We start from the raw sequence: 564 nt of genomic DNA on the forward strand, positions 1-564 counted from the left end.
CTTCTTCCTCTTCTCTCTCCTTCTTTGTCTATTGCACCCTCCGGAGCTCTTTCGTGTCCTCCCGGTGAAGATACGATATCCCGTTGCCCAAGTACTGTCTCTTCCCTCTTCCTATTCTTACGGCTAGGGCTATGACTACTCACGACACCAGCCGTAGGCAGACCGTTTATAAGACGAGGAGAGGACAGTGTAGAGTCCGTGACACCTCTAGATGAGCTTCTTTCATTGGCATGTGAGAAGGTTGAGAGATTCCCGTTAGGAGAAAAAGATGAGTTCGTCTCTCCTGGTGGAGAGCTACTGGCGCTATAGAAGGCCTGATGGATGACACCCGTCTGAGACGTAGGAAAGGAAGGCGAAGAAGACGAGGAGGTCTGAGAAGATGAAAGAGGAAAAGACGAGGATAGAAGAAGAAGATGAAGGAGATGAGGCAGCCGCGATATCTCTTAAACGAGAGCTACGTCGCACAGGGCCAAGATCTCCCCCTTTACTTCTTCTCTCTCTCTTCGGACTCCTAAGGTGGCTATGCTCTGAAGAAGTTGCGAGAGAAGAAGAAAAACCTACAGA

The 564-nt window shown here is 49.6% G+C and overlaps 1 protein-coding gene across 1 annotated transcript; it reads right to left on the reverse strand.

The window, feature by feature from the left end:
- Positions 1-8: 8 nt before the first annotated feature.
- Positions 9-541, reverse strand: CSUI_008667 (uncharacterized protein; the record flags this gene model as incomplete). Its single annotated transcript, XM_068068794.1, has 1 exon — positions 9-541. A coding segment is annotated over one exon (237 nt), but the record flags the coding sequence as incomplete, so codon positions are not given.
- Positions 542-564: the final 23 nt, after the last annotated feature.

This window comes from Cystoisospora suis, assembly GCF_002600585.1.
Source record: "Cystoisospora suis strain Wien I chromosome Unknown contig_4918, whole genome shotgun sequence".
Taxonomy (NCBI): Eukaryota; Apicomplexa; class Conoidasida; order Eucoccidiorida; family Sarcocystidae; genus Cystoisospora; species Cystoisospora suis.